The sequence below is a fragment of the Drosophila ficusphila genome, unplaced genomic scaffold (assembly GCF_018152265.1).
Source record: "Drosophila ficusphila isolate 14025-0441.05 unplaced genomic scaffold, ASM1815226v1 contig_198, whole genome shotgun sequence".
NCBI lineage: Eukaryota > Metazoa > Arthropoda > Insecta > Diptera > Drosophilidae > Drosophila > Drosophila ficusphila.
The window spans coordinates 13,765,474-13,784,801 of record NW_025064092.1 but is presented as its reverse complement, the minus strand read 5'-3'; the positions used below and the strand labels follow the sequence as shown (position 1 = coordinate 13,784,801).

Below are 19,328 nucleotides of genomic sequence, written 5' to 3'. Positions count from 1 at the left end.
GAAGTTTGTGGTCGCCTCTCCGTTCTTGGGGACTTGGGAGCTGTGTGGTCTATGATGATTTCCGTGTGTACCGAAATGTTGCTCGAACGACGACGTTCATTACCCACCCTCGTAGGGCTGGAGTCCGGAGAAGTCGAGTCTCCATCGACGTCATCCTCTGGATTTCTTGACTGCGCTGGCGTAGGTGTTCGCGTCTGCTGGGGCGAAGTCTTTTGCTTGCGCGGCGAAGACCGAAGGCGGTCCTTGATGGAAGGCGAACCATTAGTTTCGCTCTGCTGACGACGAGTCGTTGTGGTCGTGGTTGTAGTGTTTCGGGTCTCTTCTACCAAACTGTCCCGCTTGCGACCCGAAAGCGAGTCCTTACGGGGACTCTTAGTCGCCGGAAGCTTCGATTGTGGCTCCTTGGGCGTCAGTGGCTGCTTTGTTTTGGTGGTGCGCGAGTTGCGACGTTCGGTTTCGGTTTTCGTAACGCTGACATTGGTTTTCTTCTTCGTCTCTGGCTCTGATTCCTTCTCGGGTTCCGATTCGGTTTCGCGTACTTTCTCCGGCACTTTTTGCCTTGGCTTCGTACTGTTTTTGGGTGTAGTGGGACTCGGAGTTCGCGGTCTCTGGCTGATTTTCTCGACAATAGTCTTTCCCTGACAATCGATGACCTTTTCGGTCACAAAGCTTGTCTCCTGCTTGTTCGGAATCTTATAATGTGTTGGATGTCCTTGCTCTTGACCTTTGGGATTCCTGGAATATTCGGGTTCCTCGACAAAAGTTGGACGCTGCTCCTTCTTAGGAGATTGGGGAATATCTTGGTTTTTCGGATATTTAGAGGCCTCCTTGGGATATCCAACATTCTCTGGCTCTTTCGAATCCTTGTAACTATCTTTTCCGTTGGGTATTTGGGAATATTATGTTCCTTAGGGTACCTGGGGGACTCTGGTTTCGTGACATAAGTAGGACTCTGCTCCCGCTTTGGGGTTCCGGAAGTCTCTGGCTCCTTAGGATAAGTAGGACTGTCTCCTTGCTTGGGACTCTTTTTCGACGGAGCTACTAAGATCTCCACATCCTCGGACTCGGTAATATCCACAAGAAGCTCCTCCTCTTCCACCTTGATCTTGGGCTGTGTACGCACCACAAATGTTTCAGTAACACCACGGGGCAGGTCATCGTCATCATCGTCAGGGCAATCCTCGATCTTTACTTGAATAGTCTCTATGGACGTGTGAGTTACACTCACATCTTCCTGATCGTCATTCGGTTGCTGGGTGTAGGTTCCCTGGGTATCGCCATCTTCCTCCATTCCCAAAATCTGACGACAACGATCCTCAAAGGTCTCGCGACGTGTCAGTCCTTTTTTGCGATAAGTGGGCGTTTGATTTTCATCGGGCTGGGTCTCGGGTTCAGTTCCCTTAGAGAGAAATCCTCCATCTGGACTCTCGATGGTTTCCAGGGGCTTCACTTGCGGTTCATCTCTACTTAGTACCTGGGGTTTCTTTTCGGAGATCGTGGTTTGATTCTGGTTATCTCGTTCGTTTGTTAGGAATTCTTCGTTTATACTATTGGTAGTTCGTTTTTGCGTTGAGGAAATCGTACTGTAAAATATATCCTCCTCACGTCTTTGTTGACTGATGTGCTCCTTTTCCGGGCTCTGACGCGGTTTCTTTGAAACTTCTTGAGGCAACTGCTTTTCTGGACTTTGTTTCGGTGACACTTTGTCTGGGGTCTGGGCTCGGGGTAATTGCTTCTCGGGACTTTGACGGGGAGAAACAGAAGGTTGGCTGACATTACCACTCTTTTCGGGACTCTGGGCTCGGGGCGATTGCTTTTCGGGACCCTGAATGGGTGAAGCCTTCTCAGGACTTGAGGCACGTGGCAATAGCTGACTAGGAGTGCTGGCCCCAAAGGCGGGCTGCTCCTTTTCCGGACTCTGCCTGGGAGTGGCTCTAGGCTGAGGCTTCTCCGGGCTCTGAGCCCTAACCGATGGTTTCTCAGGACTCTGAGCTCTGGGTGAAGGCTTTTGCGGGCTTTGATCCCTAGCTGATGGCTTCTTAGACATTGTAGGCAAGCCCGGAGCTCCGCTCATCTGCTCGATGAGTATAAGCTCGTCAATCGAAAGCTGATCCTCTGGCTGGGAGACACGTCGACCCTCAAAAGTCGTTTCTCGCTGCACCGGACGTGGCTCCCCAGTGGGCGACTTGGAGCTACGCCTCAACGGAACCTGCGGCTCCGGTTCACCGTGGGGCCTCCTTACTGGATAGGGCTTCTTGCTGGCTGCAACGGATCAGGGCATAAGACTGAGGGACGAATGGAGCTACGTGATCTCGACTACTTCTTCAACCGTTGTGTGTGCTTAGGTGTACGTAAGTTGTGTTTACTTTGGCAAAGCCCTTGTTAATTGGTTAGGATTAGTTACAACTACGCTGGCAGCTTCTGCTGCGGGGGTTAGACGAATTCTACTGGTTTAGGTAGGCACAAGCACATTCTCAGGCAATATTAAGTAAACCCATTAGTGAAAGCTCAAGAAGAGAAAAGTTAGATTTAGAGGTAGTAGAGTAACGGGCCACAGATCTCTCTCCTTCGGTCTGCAGCCCATTTGGCTTCCCAGTTTGTGATTGAGTGCAATTTCAGTTTGTGTGGTGCTTGGTCAAGACATTGAACATTGAACATTTCAGAGTTGCGGTTTTGGTAAACAGTTTTCAAGTATATTTATTTGCAAAAATCAAAAAGAAGTATAGATAGAATAGTTAGGTGTACAGAGTTTCTTAAATTTTTGTTTTATTTTTCTTTTGGCAAGTTCGGGTAGTGGTTGAATTCAAGCCTTACCAGGGGTCCCTGAGCTCTCGGGCGTCTCGGGGTTTTCCCCCTCGCTTCCCAGCTGGTAGTACTGACGCCGCACACAGGGTGCCTCTTCCACCACCTTTGACTCATTTGCGCTCAGCTTCACCTTGCGGATCGGCTGCGAATCGCCGGCATCGCTAGCGTTATCGTTATCGGTTTCAATTGCAGATTGTTTCGGGTGGTTCTGGTTGTCGGAGGTGGTGGTTGTTGTTGTTGTTGTTTTGGTGGTGGTGGAGGTTAGTGTCGGTTCGTTGTTAATAGTAGGAGGAGTAGTTGGTGGCAGAGAGAATATATCGCCGGGCTTAGTGGTAGTATACGTATACTGTGATAGCTTGTTATCTGAAGGATATACATTCATATACATAGTAGTTCATACGAGTAGTTCCAATATTTATATAGCATATAGTCATGTGGTTTCTTTTTACTAAAAACGCATTTTCACGTTTTTTTGTCTCTAATTCGTACCTGGTGGTGCGGAACTGGCTGGTGCTGAGGTTGTGGGTGAGGCTGGTGCTGGGCTGGGACTGGACCTGGTGGTACTGGTAACGTGGGTCGTGGTAGTGGTCACACTTCCTCCTGTTTTCGGGGTGGGCGACCTCGGCTCGCTGGGACCCCGCACCGGCTTGGTGGTCTTGGTCTTGGTGGTGCTGCTGGTGGTGGTGCCACCAGTGTGCCGGGTCACGGTTGTCGAGCTTATCCGGCTCGACTCCGACGGCGCCTGGCTGTCGTGCGAGCCCTCGCGCATCTCCCGACGGAAGGTGCGATTCGAGGAGACGCTAGATCGCGGCGTCTGGTGGTGGTGCGACCCCACTGAGGTGGTGCTATCCGCCGGCGAACTGCTGCGCAGCGAGGCGGCGAACGCCCGATGGGCGGCATCCACCTCGCGCTCCTTTTGCAACTGGCGACGCGTCAAGGGCTCCGAAGTGGTGGTCGTCTTGGTGGGGGTGCTACCTCCGGTGGTGCTGGGCCGCGATTGACTTGGCTTACCCGCCGGTCCGCGGGGCGAGGACACACCCTGACTGCCGTAGTCCTCGCGTGGCTGAGATCGACGCGGACTTTGGGTTCTGGGCGAGGGGTGGGAATGGGAATGGGCGCCCGGCTGCTCCACCTGCGTCTCAATGACCCGTTCCGTGTTCGTCTTGCGGTTGGCGCTCTGATTGCGACTTACCGTCTTGACAGTCTGCAAGACCTCACCGTCGGGTTGATCGGGTCGAGTAGTCGTGGTGCGCACCGAGGGAAATCCATGGGTGCTGAAGTCCTCCTCCACGTGATGGCGTCTGGTGTTGGTGGGCTGTTCCCAGCTGGGAGACGGGGCCTCCCTGAGCTTTTGTGGCGACCTCTGCGGCTGATGGTAGTCATCCCCGAGCACCTCGGTTTCGGTGGTGCGTTGCGAGCTGGTCTGCTGCTTCATCTGGCGGCTCTTCTCGGAGCGCACCACCACCACCTCCTCACCGCCGGGTCCAGCGGTGGCGGGTCTTTGAGAGGCATACTCCTGGGTGGGCTTATTCGGACGCACCGAGGGGAAGCCGTGAGTGCTGAAGTCACGGCCCGGCGACTGACGTGGCGAGTGGGACGGTGGTGCGTACGAGGGTGTGGGTGCTTTCTGCACCACCCTGGACACGGGCTGGCCGCGATCATCGTACTCCTCCACAGTCTCCGATGTGGTTTCTGTGGAGAAACGTCGGCTGGACTTCTTCACCGAGGAGAAGCTCTGCGACTCCGTCACATGCTTCTGCTCCACATTCTCTGCCACATCGCGAACCTGACTATCCTGCACATCCTGTGCGCTTCGCTGATTGTAAGTCTGATTGCGGACTTGGTTGTTAGTCTGTTTGTTGGTTGTCTGCTGCTTTTGGGTTGTCTGACTCTGGCTGGGAGTAAGTTGCTCCGTCTCGTAGCGCTTGTTTTTGACAATAGTTCCGTCCGGCAGGCGCTTGACTGTGGTGATCATCTTGACATTCGGCTTGGGATACTCCACCGTGTTGGAGATGATCTCGCCCGGTTGCTCCATCAGGTGTTGCACATGGCGTTGGTATTCCGGCGAAGCCTTGTCCATATCCACATAGCGCTTGTTCTCCTCGTAATGCTGCTGGGTCTGCACATTCCGGGTGCTGTTGGACTGCTCGCGGCTCTCAGAGAAGCGCTCCTCCTGGCGCTGCAGTTGCTCCTGCCGCTGGATTTGCTCCTGGCGCTGGATTTGCTCCTGACGCTGGACTTGCTCCTGACGCTGGAACTCCTCCTGACGCTGCAGTTGCTCCTGGCGGTGCTGTTGCTCCTGTCGCTGCAGCTGCTCTTGGATGCGCTGCTCTTGACGCCGTTGATCCTGCTCCCAGTCGCGCTGATGATGTGACTTCTCCTGACTATCCAGCAGGTAGCGCGGCTCATCGCCATACTCTACTGTGGATGAGGAGGACACCACCTTGGAGGAGGACGAAGTGGAGGTGGAGCTCATCTTCATCTCGGTGCGACCACTGGTCTCGTCCCCAAAGACCACCGTCTCTTGGAGCTGGGTCTTGGAGCTGTCCGACGCCTGCTTCACGAAGTTCTTGTCATCGCCCTGATGAGAGGCACTCGAGCGCTGCTCGTTGCGACCTTTGAACTCGGCCAGGCCACCACCATTGAGCTTCTCCACGCCTGCGATTGGGTGTTCGGGGTGTTCATAGGTCGTTGGGTGGAAGGTCGAATGGTGGACATGGACATACAGAACAAACAGAGTTTGGAGTTATACACAAAACTTCACCGACAAGGGACAAGGGGGTTAGCTTCGTTGGACACTTGCTGCAGACTCTGTTGACTGACTGGTTGCGTTTATTTACGACTTTTGTATTTTTAATTTTTAACAATCGTACAAAAAGCAGTGAAAGTGTATTATGTATTTCACTAGGTTAACCAGTCAATCAGTGGACCTACAGCAAGTGTTACTTTCAGTCAGCTTAGGTGCTAGCCAGACACAAGAGGCTACCACCAAGCAAACGAATCCTCTGTCAGGATCTGGACTCACCATCTGTTTTGGCCAGAGTTTCGGTGCGATAGGCCCGTCCATCGGGACTGACCTCCGACGAGGTCTGCACATCCCAACCGGTGGTATTGGGCTGGCTGAGGGTCATCGAATGGAACCGCAAATCATGGGTGGGACTGGTCGAATCCCGCACCTCCTTGGACTTGAGGCTCTGAAAGTTCTGGTCGAGCAGAGCATCCCCGTGGCTGGTGGCCAATGGATCCTTGCCTGCGTATCCGGCCAGCGAGTTCACGTTGCCATGTCCGTTTCCGTTGGGCTCCGACATTGGTTCCGATTCGTGCCTATAGAGGTTGCAAAGTCGCGACTCACGCAGCTTATAGAGATGCGATCGGATCTGCTTCTTGCGTTCGCTGTCCTCGGACTGCTGCCACTGAAAGGATCGGAAAAGAATGCATTATAATCAGTAAAATGCGTTTGGATAACATGTAAACTCTTTTGTCTTTTTTTTTTTTGCTCACAACACTGTATCTTTAAACAGTTCCGTCCTTGAGCCAATTAAACCAAATGAGCTCGTGCTCAAGTTTGCGTGCCTGCGAGTGAAGTGGAAAACAGAGTGAGTCCAAGTGGAGTGCAGGGAGCCCACGCTTCTCGCTTCGAGCGGTTTGAATCGCCTTTTATGGCATCCAGACCAGTAACAATTAGCCGGTCAACCAACACAACCACTGCAATTCGCTATCGACTGACTCAACCACTAGCCATATAGATAGAAAATGAATCGAGTCGGTCTTCTAGCCGGGGAATCGATGATGATAAAGATGACGCCCCCATAAGTTCTCGGATTTCAATGGCAGAAGCAACTGACTGCCAAAAATGGCTGGGATTAACGTAAGGGTAACAAATTGAATGACTAATGCGTTGACTGATTTATGGGGACTGCTTTCACAACAATAATAATCAAAAAGTAATCTCTTTTGAACACAAAATTGGTCATTGCGAAGGTCCAAGAACTTGATTTAACCTTAGTCCACCGACACGAAAACAAAGAATAGATGCCAGGCACTTGGCCCATCCGAATCTGATTTCAGTTTACGGGAACTTGCTCCAGTTACTCCCTATTTCTGTGGAAGTCTCGGGTGCTCGCATTCTTACCTGCTTATCGAAACCGAATCAAAATCGGTGGCTGACGTTTCCAGCTTATAAATAAACATGGAACAATTCCGACTGACCGATAAGCGGATCGTATTGGCTTGGCCACAACAAAGAGCCTCGCATAACGATTCATATATGATCGTATTTATTTAAACAATAATCTATCTACAAAGGTGCCAGACTTTATAGGGGGAGAGAGAGAGATGACAGGATAGCGATCGCAATATCGTTAGCAAACAAATTGAGTGAAGTTGAAGCGGTGATATCACCTCGCCTCAACACGACCAGTTTTGCTTTGGCGGAAAGCATGTCAAATAACATTTGTATTAACAATAATGACACCTCGATCTCTATGCAGAGTGGGTGGAAAGGAGAGGGGAATGGGTTAACTGTTTAATTTTAGCCAAACCGAGGCCATATGACAGCCAAATGGGAAACTTCCCGAAGCCAAATGGAACTCTACTCAGTGGAACGTTGATGTAGGAAATGGAAATATAAATGCTTTTCTGATAAATAGTTAAAATCTAGCTTCAAGTTTATGATGGATGGAACTTCCATAAGCGGAATGGGGAGATTAGGAGGTGAAATTATGAGTAATTTAAAGACTGAATTCTAATTCAGTTCAAATCAATGTCAAGATTACTAACTTTCGCCAAAATAAATTCGCTGATACAATGGACCATGGTTATATGAAATCTCAAATTAAGATCGCATGGCCATATGGTCAACTCAGAATAGCCAGTTTTAATTAGATCAGCTGGAGACCTTTATCCCACCCTCCTAGCAACTCCCAGAGATTTATGGTTTCTGCCACTTCCCCAGTTATTAGCGAAATCGTATATTTTGTGGCATCCCCAAGTGATTGATAGCGAAGTTGGTGCTTTCTTTTCTGACAAAACGGAACGACAGATGGCGCTATCATTACTTCCAGCGCTTTCACTCGCCCAAATCAACAGATTCGAATTGATAAAATAAAACAAAACGCGCGAAATCATAGAAAGAAACATTCAAGTGTGTTTGTTGCACAGACAGTGCAAAAAGTTTGCAACTTGGCTTTGTTGTTTTTGTTTATTTTTTTTGTTTGCTTGCTTTCGGTGTGAGATTTTTTTAAGTACTGGTCGCGTGGTCGCAGTCTAGACCTGCGTCTTAAAACGCCTCTGCTTGCGCCGCTGCCACAGCCTCTGTTTTGTTTCGTGCACTGAGAAAAATTTCGAAGTGACTACTTTTCGTCGAACCTTTCCTAAGATTTTGGTAGTCATCCCTTAAAATGGCATTCATATTATTTAAATTAATAATAATAACATCTGAATGATGGTCGTTTTTTATTAAAACACTTTTTCTCAGTCTAGCTGTGCCTCTGCCCCTGTCTCTGCCCGAATGACGTAATGTCTAAAAGTACCAGGCTCTGATAACCAGTTTTAAAAGAAGAAGAAGCAGATTTCGCACCTCTGCAGCGACGCCGGCAGCGGCAACCTGTTGGCGTTGGCGTCGACGTCGACTGCGATTGCGATTGCGGACCTAATGATGGGATGGACCGCTCTTTCCTCTCGCTCTTTACCGCTATCTCGGTCTCTGTCTGATGACGTGACGTGCGAGTTTTCGTTGATGTGCGAATGCTGATAAATTATTTTAAAGTTTTTTTTGCTTTTTGGATGGTTTTGTTTTGTTTTTCGTTTTTAGCTGTCGTGTCAGCAACGTTGACCTCCAACTTTTCGTGTTTTTTTGCGTCAAAAAAAATCTTTTTGTTTTTGAAATTAAACTTTATTAAAACTTAATTGAGAGGAAATCAAAAGACAACGAGAAACCGCGAAAGAGAAGGTCAAGAGGTCAGCTGAGGCGCTCTCACTTAGTCGGTGCTCACTGTACAAATAAACCTTGGCTGCGATTAGCTCATGACTAAATGGTTCCTCATTCAATTGAACATGCATCGAGATATGACATAAAAAATTAAGATTAGTGCCAGATAGTAAGCGTTTAAAAATAATCTATATATATAAAAGCAAGTTGTGTTAGTTCCACCACTTATAACTTAAGAACGGCTGAACAGATTTGGCTGAAAATTGGTAGGAAGGTAGCTTAGAGCCCGGAATAGGAGTTAGGGTACTTTTTATTCCGTTCGACATACCAAAAATCGCATATAAACTGAGTTATTACCTCATCAAACTGACAAGCACACACTACCATAGCATTTTAACTCAATTTTTTTAAAGTGAGTAGAAATTATTTGTGATTTTGGTGAATTGAAGTGAAGTGAAGTTTTTCGTGCTTTTTGTGAATTGAAGTGAAGGGAAGTTTAATTAATAATGCCGCGACCAAGACGATCGAATCTTTCCCGACAAAGCCGTAATGCAAGAAGACTACAAAATACTGCAAATGGAAGGTCTGAAGAAGAACAAAACATTGAACGTGAACAGAACCGCGTTAGAATAGGTCGACTTCGTGCTTCTCAATCAGCAGAGCAAAGAGAGGCAATCCGTTATACGGCTCGGTTGACAATGCAGAATCGTCGAGCTTACAACAGAGGTCAAGAAATAGATCATTTGCGACGCAGAAGAAATTTATCAAGTGCTGATTTGAATCGAGCAGCGTTTCAATACGATTGCATCACTGATTACAGCTTGCATCCTAGCGTTTGCATTGGGCAAATGGACGTTGTTTGCGAGTATTGCGGTGCACTGAAGTTTTCCGGAGAAACGCCTGGATTATGCTGCTTTAATGGTAAAGTTAAATTGCCATTGTTGACTCCGCCACCTGAGCCATTGTATTCGTTGCTTTGTGGTGAAACACAAGAATCACGCCACTTTCTTGCAAATACCCGAAAATACAATGGTTGTTTCCAAATGACGTCATTTGGGGCAGATATTATCGAAGAACGAGGATTTAATCCGACATTTAAGGTTTTTTTTTTGTTTGTATTACATAGAATATAGTTAAAGAATAACTTACTTTATCTTAGATACAAGGGCAGATTCACCATCGAATTGGATCATTACTACCTTTCGAAGATACACAAAAAAATTTTTACAAATATATTTCATGGGCAACATGGAAGAACAACTTGATCGACGTCTAGCGATCAATGAAGGGATGAAGCGAGCAATTCTTCAAGACATGCAGTGTCTGGTTCATGAACATCATGCGATGGTCAGGTTGTTTAAGAGTGCTTTAGAGCGCATGCCAAATGATGACTATAAAGTTGTCATAAAAGCAGATAAACGACCATCTAAAACACACGAAAGGACATTTAATGCTCCAACAATAGACGAAGTCGCCATCCTGATTGTGAACAATTTGATGAATGAGGAGATACATTATCGGGTTTTACTCTTGATCGAAGATAATATATGTGTTACCTCATGTGCGGTAATATATTAATCAGGTTAGAATGCCAGCGCCAAATCGTGAAATGAATGAGGCATTTAATCGAGAATTAGAACGGGAACGTGAATATGATCACCAGGAATTAAATTTATTAGTTCAAGCGAATGTACCCCTGTTGAATTCCCAACAGAAGAAAGTTTATAATACTTTAATGAAGGCAATCGATGAAGAAAATGGTGGTTTATATTTCCTAGATGCCCCTGGTGGTACTGACAAGACATTCCTCATGTCATTAGCTTTAGCAACTGTTCGGGCGAGATCCAACATAGCTGTTGCAGTTGCTTCTTTGGGAATAGCAGCCATATTGTTAGAAGGATGCCAAACGGCTCATTTAGCATTAAAATTACCGTTAAATCTTCAAATTATTGAGGAACCAACGTGTAATATTGCAAAACACTCGGAAAAGGCCAAAGTTTTAATGGTATCGAAATAAAATTTTTCCTTTTCATATATAAAACAAAAAAAAATTTTCTTTATCTTTTAAACACCAAACGAAGTTTTAGCTAAAACTATCGCCATCTGGTGGCGGAACGGAGTTCGCTGGGTTTACTAGTATACATATATATTTAACTGAATGTTTCCCTATAGATAATGCCACCATATATTTTCAAGTTCAAGATAGTAGAAGAAAAATGCACGACGTGAAACTTGCGATTAAAATTCCTATAATCTTAAATTGTGTTGCTACATTTAATAACTTTAGAATTCGCCAACTAGTATCAAAGTCATCGGAAGGAAAAAGCTCTCAATAAAAAATGTTGGCTTTACAATTTATTACTCATACGCAGTTATCACTCATACGCAGGGTTTACGACTAAATAAACCGTTAGTTTAAAAATGTATAGTCAGCTTATTTAGGTACCATTTCTCCAGTTAGCAGCAAGCGGTGAAGCACTAAAATCTGCTAAAAAATTGCTTTGCACTTTGGTGCCGACGTTAATTGGCGTCACTTGTTGTGTTTGCTTTGTTTTGTAGTTTAATGGCAATTTCGATTTCAATTTCGCTTCAATTCCGATTCCCCCTCAATCTGAACTGAGTACATATGCATATTAAAGTGACCTAATTGCCACTGACCGCCCAATTGCGAATCGAGAATATGGGGAATATATGGCATCTAGAATTTTTGAATTGTGTCATTTGCAGTCGACGAAGGCAGCGAAGCCGGCTGAGCGTCAAAACATGTTTATGTTTGCTTTCGTGGACTTATTTGTGTTTTTCGGTTTCGCTCTTAATTGTTTGCCTCTTATTTTGGGTATGACGTCGCCCCAGGTGAATAAAACATGGCTCTATAAAACCCCAACCGAGTTCTAAAAGTGGAGCACTTTCGTGGGCCGTCGCCTGCATACAAAATACCCCACCAAACTGGACCCACATTAGCCGGTATTCACTGTTGTTGAGCCATGGGAAAACGTTCAAAATAACTCAATTTTCGGTTTTCGGCTTTTTGGGTTTTCGGTCTTTCGGCTTTTTGATCGATGGACACCTGTCAAATGGTTAAGCGTGTGGGAAATTATAATGCAAGCTTCGATCCGTAGGTGATATATAGCCGACAATCGTCACCATATTGGCGGGGCACAAAGCAAGGCGGCGCAAACAACTAGGTTTCGAATAAATCTTAAGCCCGAAATGATCTCATACCCGAAAACGGAAGAGGGGGAAAATATCTTAATATCTTAATGCATAACGTACGTACATATATTCGAGACAATTATCGGAGCCACAGTCATTAGTGCAGGTGGAGTTTTTGTATCGCAGTCCGGAAAACCATTTGTACTGTTTTCTCAAATTATGGTTTTGGCTAATTTGAAGTCATTATTGTGATTCCGAGATAGATCACCATCTTGTGCTTCAAGAACAACTTACAAATATCACAAATTTAGATACAAATGAATAATTTTGCTCGTTGATTAAAAAATATAATTTTTGCTCTCGAAATATTTCCCAGCAGAATCATTTTCGCAACAGATGGCGTTTTTATTTTTTGTATTGAGCTCGACCTTTTTTATAGAGAGATTTTCCGGAGATAAACCAACAAAGTTTTGCATATAAAGTACAGCGAAGATTTATCGGAACATCTATCTCCGACAATGGGAGCAATTACCATGGATAATTTCAGGCAGAGCCCCGCTCCCCGAAAACAAAACCCTTTCGGCTGTGATCTGGTTTCGTGAGTGGAAAAGTGGAAAAGCGTAGAACGGCTATCAAGGCCGACGGCCCACGGCGGTGTAAACTTGTTCTCTAGTAATTAGATTCACTCCCGATTAGCATATATGTATGTATGTCTCCCCCTCCGTATAACTCTTACTGCTTAGTCAGGCCCCCGCCCTTGTCAGCTGTTCTAGTCGGGATCCTCGATCAACTGGCGACGAAAATCCACAAACTGAGCACTAATTCCACGATAAGATCCGTTTGTTTGTTTACAAGCCACTTGGCGCAGTTACAGATACAGCTAGAGATAGATAAATATGTGTACAATGAGGTACAGGTGTCGCTCGCTAATTGGCAGGCGTTGGGCGCAGGCCGGGCTTCTTTCACAACTGTTCAGGAAACCAAAATATTTTGTCTGTCCATTTAAAACTATGGGTGATAATTCGAAAGGTAAGCAGTAAGTCTGCAGTTAATCAGTTGACCAGCGTGACGAATTGCAAAAGAATTCTCCGACAATTCAGCTTGCAAACAATGTCTACGAAATTGCACTTGACCATTTTCCCATGCAGCTAGGAAAAATGAAATGCGTTTTAACCACCGCAATTACCTTAACTATTGATTTTACTACTAAATAATATATTGTGGGGGCGTCATGGGCCAATTTGTTTACCTTCACTTGCGAGTAATTTACTTGGCGACTAGCTTAAATGCCAACGTCTACTGTACTATACAGAGATATAGACTAACTGTTATGCAAAGACTGGGAAAAAAAGGTTAAGCTTAACTGTGCGAAAGTGTGAAAGTTGTGAGAAGACGGTGAATGAGTAAAAGAGATGGAGAGATCGAGGGTTAAAGGAGATGGCTTTACGGCCTCTTCGCAGCTTCTTTTACGTTTTATACCCCATATTCTGGTCGAAATGACAGAAAATTACCTCAGGTAAAAAGAATTTGTATTCCTTTTTTCTTTTCTTTTTTTTTGACTTGGAAATTCTTCTCCTCGTTACTGAGTTGCTGTGGTTTGAGTTGTTTTTATTGGATTGTTGTTGCACCGGCAAAAAGCACGTAAAAAAACACTTGGGGGGCAAGGGGTGTGACTAATCCTGTGGATTTCTCTTTTTCTTTTTAAATTTCGTGTGGTAAATAAATAGAGTGTTAAAAAAAATAGGCGATCGTTGTTGGCGGTTGTTGTTGAGCGTTGTTGTTTGGGTAGATGTTGTTTTCACGGAGCGTCGGCACGTTGCAATCGATCGAGCACCAAAATCAGACTGAAGTTTCCAATCAGAATCAAAGCCGCCTAAAGTGGCCGCTGCCGCTTGAACGCTGTCGTCACCGGCAGACGACGTCGACGACGACGCCGGCAGCGCGACGGCAGCGAACCGAGATATGACCGAATACGAAAAAGCGACGAATACGAAGATGACGCGACTGCTGAGCCGCACAGTGACACAAATGGGGCAAACCAGCCAGAACAACCAATTTATTAAGATCGCAAATTGGGTCAGCACTGCAGTTATAGCTCCTGAAGGTGCTGTTTTGGGTCACATAGAAATAAGCCAATAATTTGTTAGTGAAAGCAAGTAGCATGCCACTTCGAAATTGAACCAAAATTCCAAGGATTTTGGTAAATTTTCCGGAAACCCATAATGCAATTATTTAGAGAATTCGAGACAATGTTCGAAATTAAAAATTATTATGTTATCTAAGCGCATTATTGTTGTATATTGGTCATCCGCTCATCCGTTTACAAAAATATGTACGTGTTCGATTTCGGTTTTGCAAGGAATCCGTGGTCTTACGGATCGGCAATAATAAATCACTCGATCGGCGTCCGGAGGTGGGTGTCTTTGTTGCAAATTATTAATAAACCCCTTTATTTAGCTGGAAACTATTTCCAGCGTTTTCGGAAAGCTCTTGAGCCGCTGGCGCCCACTATTCCACAAAATAACAAAATAGTAAGCCAAAATTACTCATCGGCGACGTTGGCGCAGACGTTGCGCAGACGCAGACGTCGTGACTAGACTGTCGTTCTAATTCACTCCACTGTCCACCGTCCAGTTTGGTGGCCCACTGTCCGTTGGTCCACTTGCTGCATTTGGCCATTTGCCATACGCGGGTGTTTTATTTATTTATTTTTTTTTTTTTTTTCATTTTCATTACTCCGTGTGTGCCAATTCAACTTTGGCTCACTGATTTATTCAGCAGTCGACGGCTGGCGACCCACGCGATTTTTCGGTTCGGGTCTGAAACGAATCGAATCGAACTCGAAGTTGAATTGAATCGCCTCATGGCCACGAAACACGGATCGCAGCCAACCAACGCTTCTTTCTGGGGTTTCGTTTTATTCTGGGCTGAGATCTGATCCGCCAGGGATGCAATTACTGGCCAGAAAACTATGAGAAGCCTACTAATTTAAGCTAGTTTATTTCACTAGCAAGCACTAGGATCTGAAAAAGTGGAGCAAGGTAGCATCTTCTTAATATTAATATTCTTAATTGAACATAAAGTCGAAATATAACATATTCAACTTTTTTTTTGATGGGGTCGGAAAACGTTTTTAAATTATCCTTGACACCTCTTATAATTCATTTGATTTTGAGGTCTCTACAATAATTTAATGTATGTATTCCCATCCCTGTATAAGGAGCAAAGGATAGAAGATGGAGAGAAAGAGAGGAGGAAGAGGTGGCCATCAGCGGTCATTTCAGCGGGCTCAGAGGCCAAAGCTGAAATTGATTCATGGCCAATGAGTCATCGTCGCAGGCTTTTTACCAGTGTTCGTCGCAGTCGCAGCGCAGTTTCAGCGCAGTCGCAGCAGCCTCCCAATTTGTCTCTGTCCCACTCTATCGCTCTCTCCGTCTTTCACTCGGCCACCATCTTTCTCTTTCTCCCCAAAGCCGGCTGCGTGGGCCATCGATCGTCTGCTGCTGCTTCTTCTGTCGTCTGCTTTATTCGGTCTCTTGTTCTTTTTGTCTCACCTACACGAGTATACCCTTTCAAAGGTATAATTCACCTATATAATATATATATATAGTATATATTCACATATACATATGTGGTTTATATTAGGTATTAATATAAAACCTGTAAAATATAATCTTAGAATATAATTCCCACATAGGATCGTAAATAAATATGACTGATTTTCCTTGGATCTGTGAATTATGTGAACTATGCGCTACCAAGGGTATTTGAATCTTCGCTTAAGCCCATCTATCTCCATTTTATTCTTCACTAATGCAGATAGATAGATCATTTATTTGGCCAGGTCTCCGATGCGACATCGTCATCGTTTTTCCATTGACTTTTCTAACGACTTTTTAACGATTATTGCAAATGTCTGAGCCAAGTCAGCGACTAGCGGCCCACGCCGCCGAGCGAGCTACAGTGAGCAACCCCATAAATGACCCAATTTGGCCAGGTTGAACTGGGCTCGGCCTGGGTTGGCGGGACTGACTAACCGAGTGAGTGGATCTCGAGCCATGGATGGTCTGGATCGCTTCTGGCCAGTTCTCGAAAGTGTCGTCTGGGGGAAAAGCAGGGCTTTAAAAGCCAATGCCATTGGCATTCAGCTGGGAACGGGGACACAAGTCCGGCCAGGAGGCAATGAACTGATGCCAGTTATTGGCCACACAAGCAGAATACTCCATTTAATGGATTATAATAAAGGAATTGTTTAAGAATAATAATCACTTTGGTGTTTTGTATTATTGCTACAGAATATCTTAAAAAGAGTTCCTTTAAACTTACCATTTTTCTCAGCAACTCCTCGTTCTGTATTTCACCCAAATCGCATTCCACCTCCATGGCAAGTTTGGCTGAAAAAGGAAAACAGAAAACATTGTTCAAGATATTATATTATTATTTTCCAGACACTTTTCTGTTTTGGTTGATGATGCAATTATTTCGCTGCACATTTCTCATGTTGATTTATTTGATGTTTATAATTTGTCGCTGGTGCCTCCGGGGCTCCGCAAAGTTTACCGAGTAATATCAGTTGCCATCGATCATGATCAGTGTTATGGGCACTGTGAGCAAGGCAAGCCAGAATCGGATAGAATCGCCCAGAATTGGTCAGATCCCCACACCCGAACGTTGTGTTGTGACATTTCCCCCGTAAATGGACAACTTCAAACATGGACAGCAGCCGCAAATTCACATTAAATTCGAAAAACACTCGCACAATTGACACAGCCAAGTGCATCGGAATTGCACGGAGAAAAACTAATCATCAAACTGTTTTCTTGCAGAAGGTATTATAATTTCAGTAAGAAGTTTGCAAGTGAAGGAGGCACTTTACAATATATAAAGTACATATATTTTTAATCATGAATGTTTTTTGAGAATCGAAATATATGCAGTTCCTTACTACTACACATTTCAGATAGTTTTTGTTCTGTGATTTGAGTCGCCAGCTTGATCAGTACGGCCGCAACATTTTGGTTTCGCTTTTGGTTAGCATCAACGAGCTCGGTCAACTGGCAGTGCTTGTAAAGAAGGCGGTTAGAAGGGGGTTGTTAGGGGAAAAGCTCGGCCAAAAGCCAAACAAGTTCAAAACCACAATTGGGCAAACACTCGCTGGCCGCAGAACCCCATTCAATCGAGCAATTGAACTTGAAAACTTAGCCAGCTTGAAAGGGAGCACCTTGCAGGTGAATTCTAAGGGGACGGATGGAGGACGGAAGGTCGAACAGTCTGGATAAGTTAGCAATCCCCTGCTCAAAAGTGTCAAGCTAAGGCTTCCACCTGATTAATCCGTGGGCGCACTAAAATTGGCAAAGCTCTAGAAAAAAAGATCCAATAAAGTCTAATTTACGATAGATTTAGTCATAACAATACAATTCGTTTGTGTATAATCCCAAAAGTAACTCTAACCCAATGCCTATTTTAATCTGTAATAGTAATCCTCCCGTCGGCCATAACAATTTAAACAAAATATTGAAATGCGAAACAAATCAAAGCATTCAGCCGTCAGACGAACATCCATTTAACGCATTTATGGGTCATCCATCAGAACTCAATAGAGTTCAATAAAGATATGTCTGCCCGATCCGTATGTCATACCTTATACAAGTCGCGTAGGCTGGCGTGTGGCCAATGCCCCAAGAACGCCGCTCGCAGATCGCATAAATTCATAAATTACCAAAACGGAAAAACGAAGCCGTCGTATTTCGCTGTTGGGCAATTAAAAACCGTTTTATTATCGAAAATCGCTCGCTTTTGGCCAGCCAAGATTTATGGCAACGAACTAAGCGGCGATGCAAATTCGATTGTGGAAATGCCAAGAGCTTTCTTCAGAGGGGAACTTTACTATTTACTAACTCATTCTTAAACCTTATTTGTCTGTCTGTGGGATATAGTGCATGTTTTCTGAATTATAACCCAACGTCGCTTGTTGGCGCCGCCAGTCAGCAGGAAAACCGCAGAAATCACCGCAAAACTGTTAGAATTCCTCCCCAACATTGTAGTCTGTCTTGCACCTCGGCCTCTCCCATCGAGTTTATCTCTGGTTTTCGTACTACCTGTGCATACTGTATGTGTACTCACCTGCTGCTACTTTTTTATCAGAGAGACTTCGTCGACTTTGTCGAGGCTTTTGTAATTTTAGACGGGACCGAAGCGAGCAGCCAGCGAACAACGTATGTTATTTTTGTGTTCTTGGCAAATATTTAAACAGTAATAGTTTAATTTACGGAAAGATCAAATTGCGGCTGGCTCTCCGGCGAAAAGTTGTCAGCGACTTGAGCGCGGTTAAAAAAAAAAGGCGGGCGCTGCCTTTTTTCTTCCACTCCGAGATTGTTTGATTGATTTGTGGTTTATTTATTATTTTCTATTGCTGCCGATACAACGAAGATAACAAAAAACAACAAAAAACTTGTTCACTTCAAAACAAATATTTCACAAAAATAGAATACAATACTTTGCAACAATATCCAGTCAACAAATACAAAAAGAAAAAAAACACTTTTTCAACGAGTTATCGAAGTGTGGCACTGACGAAGTTCGATGTTTGGTTTGTGTGGCGAAAAAGGGGCGGATGGCTGAGGGGCGTGGCTGATGCGGCTGGCACGAGCGGAGGCTCTTGACTGATTGCAAGCCGCTGTTGTTGCTGCATTTAGGCGCGATCTCTCTCGGCCGCCCCAAACGCCGGCGTCGACGCAACTGCCACTGCAACGTTCTCTACACTTGGGTAAAAAATGTTGAAAACTAGCATTTGCATGCTGTTCCCAAAGGAAAGTGACCCCAGAAAACATGTTGCATACTTTCTGGCTCTCAATTTGGAGAATTAGAAAAGGAGTTAGGCTTTTTTATTATCAAAGACTAGTTGAAGTAGTTGAAGTAGTTTTTAACAATAAAAAACACTTCACTCAAGGACTTTTTTTAAGTCATGACGTTTGCGTTTCCGTTCTTTAAATACAGTCTTGAACTAATACTTTTTTCGAGTGTATCTGCCAACGCCTCTGCCTCAGCTGATCCTGAGAGATAAGGAGGCTGAGAGCGAGCAACAGAGCAACATAACTTGATGATCCCAGCTCATTTGCATGACTAATGGCCACTGGGAGTGCAGGTTAGGAACCAGAAAAAAAACAGATTAAAAACAAGAACATACGTAAACAGGAACCAAAGACATGCGAGCCAAACTCTTGCACACTTTTCTTATAGGATTTCCCAGTCAGTCACTCCAATTCAAAGACAATTCACTTGGTTTTAGATGTGTGGATTTGGAAACGGGGAAAGAGGACTGGGTCGAGTGGCCTTATCCCCAGTGTTTATCACTAAATGAAAATAAAAATGGCCGGGACGAGGCTGAGGCCGAAATAACGCGATTGCCACAGGGTCAGTGAAGCAGGCTTTTCGTTTTGGC

At 45.0% G+C, this 19,328-nt stretch overlaps 2 protein-coding genes across 4 annotated transcripts; both read right to left on the bottom strand.

Moving 5' to 3' along the window:
* Nucleotides 1-522: 522 nt before the first annotated feature.
* LOC122319709 (trichohyalin-like) lies at nucleotides 523-18,133 on the bottom strand. Of its 3 annotated transcripts, XM_043207443.1 has the most exons (5): nucleotides 18,011-18,133; nucleotides 16,214-16,281; nucleotides 5,831-6,218; nucleotides 3,295-5,463; nucleotides 523-2,262 (listed from the first exon to the last, which is right to left on the bottom strand). In XM_043207443.1, the coding sequence occupies exons 2-5, from the start codon at nucleotides 16,268-16,270 to the stop codon at nucleotides 662-664; spliced, it is 4,215 nt and encodes a 1,404-aa protein (XP_043063378.1). In that variant the 5' UTR covers nucleotides 16,271-16,281; nucleotides 18,011-18,133; the 3' UTR covers nucleotides 523-661. The 3 variants fall into 3 exon arrangements, with proteins under 3 accessions (XP_043063378.1, XP_043063379.1, XP_043063380.1); XM_043207444.1 differs by lacking the exons at nucleotides 16,214-16,281; nucleotides 18,011-18,133 and adding an exon at nucleotides 13,399-13,736; XM_043207445.1 differs by lacking the exon at nucleotides 523-2,262 and having other exon boundaries at nucleotides 3,284-5,463; nucleotides 18,011-18,093.
* LOC122319750 (laminin subunit alpha-like) lies at nucleotides 2,666-3,193 on the bottom strand. The gene has a single exon (XM_043207446.1). It carries the CDS (start codon nucleotides 3,191-3,193, stop codon nucleotides 2,804-2,806), a length of 390 nt encoding a protein of 129 aa, XP_043063381.1. The 3' UTR covers nucleotides 2,666-2,803.
* Nucleotides 18,134-19,328: the final 1,195 nt, after the last annotated feature.